The sequence below is a fragment of the Trichechus manatus genome, unplaced genomic scaffold (assembly GCF_000243295.1).
Source record: "Trichechus manatus latirostris isolate Lorelei unplaced genomic scaffold, TriManLat1.0 scaffold00024, whole genome shotgun sequence".
In the NCBI taxonomy this organism is placed as follows: domain Eukaryota; kingdom Metazoa; phylum Chordata; class Mammalia; order Sirenia; family Trichechidae; genus Trichechus; species Trichechus manatus.
The window spans coordinates 17,031,823-17,033,841 of NW_004443960.1; the positions used below are offsets into that span (position 1 = coordinate 17,031,823).

General features: G+C 62.3%; 1 protein-coding gene across 1 annotated transcript in view; it reads right to left on the bottom strand.

Moving 5' to 3' along the window:
* SYT17 (synaptotagmin 17) overlaps window positions 1-670 on the bottom strand; it is a 97,260-nt gene extending 96,590 nt beyond the window's left edge. Inside the window, exon 1 of the mRNA XM_004373295.2 lies at window positions 652-670. Coding sequence (XP_004373352.1) covers window positions 652-666 — 15 coding nt within the window. The 5' untranslated portion in view covers window positions 667-670. The remainder of the gene's footprint in view (window positions 1-651) is intronic.
* Between the last annotated feature and the right edge of the window lie 1,349 nt (window positions 671-2,019).

Consider the following 2,019-nt stretch of genomic DNA (forward strand, 5'->3'; position numbering starts at 1 on the left):
AAAAAAAAAAGCTGCTTGGTAATTCTTTCAGCCCAAGAATTCTTGGGGGCTTCCTAAGGTGATGCGGGTCCCCAATTCTCAGACCCCAATGCAATGGATTAAAGTAACCGGCTGTCCGCCCCCACCCCACCCCCACCGGCGCGCCTCTGGCCTCTGTGTGTCCTCCACCCCTCAGCACCCAGGCGCCCGGGAAAGACAGCGTCCTTGTACCTCCTGGCGGAACAGCTGCCTCAGGCTTGCTCCGCCGGCCAATTAGCCGGAGCCGTCACCACGGCAACGGCAGCAGGCGGGCCGGGCGGCTGGCGCGCCCCGGGCCGCCCTCCTGCAGCCCCTCCCCTGGGGTGGGGTGCAAGGGGAAACCGAGGGGAAGGGGAGAGAAGTCCGCTATCCCCCCATTCCCTACCCAGGTGGCGAGGGCGCCCGTGCAGAATCCACATGGGGCCCCCCATCCTGGGGTCTGGGGGTCCCCAGCCTCTCCTCCCAGGTCGCACCCCAGCCGCTGCACAGGTTGCCTGCGCCCGGGCACCCGTTTTCTCAAGGCAAGTTTGTGGGAGCTTAGTCGTTTGCTTTCCCTTCCGCGCGCTCACAGTCAGAGGGGGCGCGGCACCCCCCACCAACACCCCAGACCTTGCCCCCCAACCTCAGCCCTACCTGGATGTACGCCATTTTCGCCCGCGCGCACTCACTCCGGCCCGGGCATGGCGCCGCCACGGCCACTTTGCCCTCGCCAACGGGGGGGGCGGGGAGAAAGCTAAGGGGGAAAGGAAGAAATAGGCTGCCGGGTGGCCCCAGACGTGACTGGCGTGGCTGATAAGCGGCGTCCGCCCCTCCGCCGGCCGCCCCGTCCTTGCTTTTCCCTGCGTTCCAGCTCCTGGACTCGGGGCCGCCTCCCAGGTTCGGAAAGCTCGGCCTCCCTCGCAGTCCTGCGCTCCCCTCGAGGCGCTCCCCAGGTTGGAATAAGGCCGGGGCGCCTGGGGAGGCCGCGTGGACTGCAGCGACCCCTGCGCAGGCGGGGCTGGAGACGCTGGGGCCCGAGCGCGCCGGGGGCGGGGGGAGGGAAGGGGTGGGAGTGGGCGGTGCGCGGGTCAGCCCATCCGGCCGGCCCGGGGGCTGCTGCCACCCGAGAGTAGAGTCCCCGGGAGGCTATGAAGCCAAGGGGCCACGACCCAGCCGGTGATGGAGTCTGGATCTGGGAGGGTCCCCTCCATCCAGCCTTTCCCAAGACATGGTTGGAAAAACTTTATTCCTGCCCACCCACCCGACGCGCCTAGAACTGTTTCGGTGAGAAACGCAGAGACCAAATGAATAGGAGGCCCAAGTTAAGGTGGGGCGTAGGGCGCCCCGAGAAAGGTGCTGCGTCCGGGCCGCAGAGGGCGAGCGGAGAAAGCGGAGCGCCAGTTTACCCTAAATCTGTCCGAGTTGCGCCCTGGGCGCAACAGGTCTGGCGCGGGGCGGCCCGGCAGCGCCACCCAGCGTCGTGCCTGGGGTTGTGCGCGCCTCTGCCTGCTCGAAGCTCCGCGCCAGTGAGCGTGCGCCCCCGGGCGTGTCCGCTGGCCCACTGCCGACTTGGTGGGGGTGCCCCTTACCCCGAAACCGGTCTTCCCACCCCAAGGCCACAGAGCTTGGGCTAGCTCTCCGTCGAGGGATGCGAGGTGAACACTGACCTCCGCTGCTTCTCTCTTTAAAATGAAGACAAGCGGTCCCCTGTTGGCGGTCACCAGCTTAACCTTTTAACCTCCCAACGCCTCTTTTGTCATCGTGAAAATTGGAGAAAATTTCTGCCCTGCCAGGGGCTGTTGTGTGGGAATAAATGAGAAGATTATTGTGGAATATGCAAAAGACGTCATCTACATATGTGTGTATGTTTTATGTGAAAATCTAGTATATGTATATATTTTTTAGTATGATACTGTATTTCATTTGTAGCATATCCAAAAAAAAAAAAAAAAACTAGGGAGTAAAGTTGGTTTGTTTGTCAGGCAACTTCTAATGTGAATCATTGGCAGTTGAATTAATTAA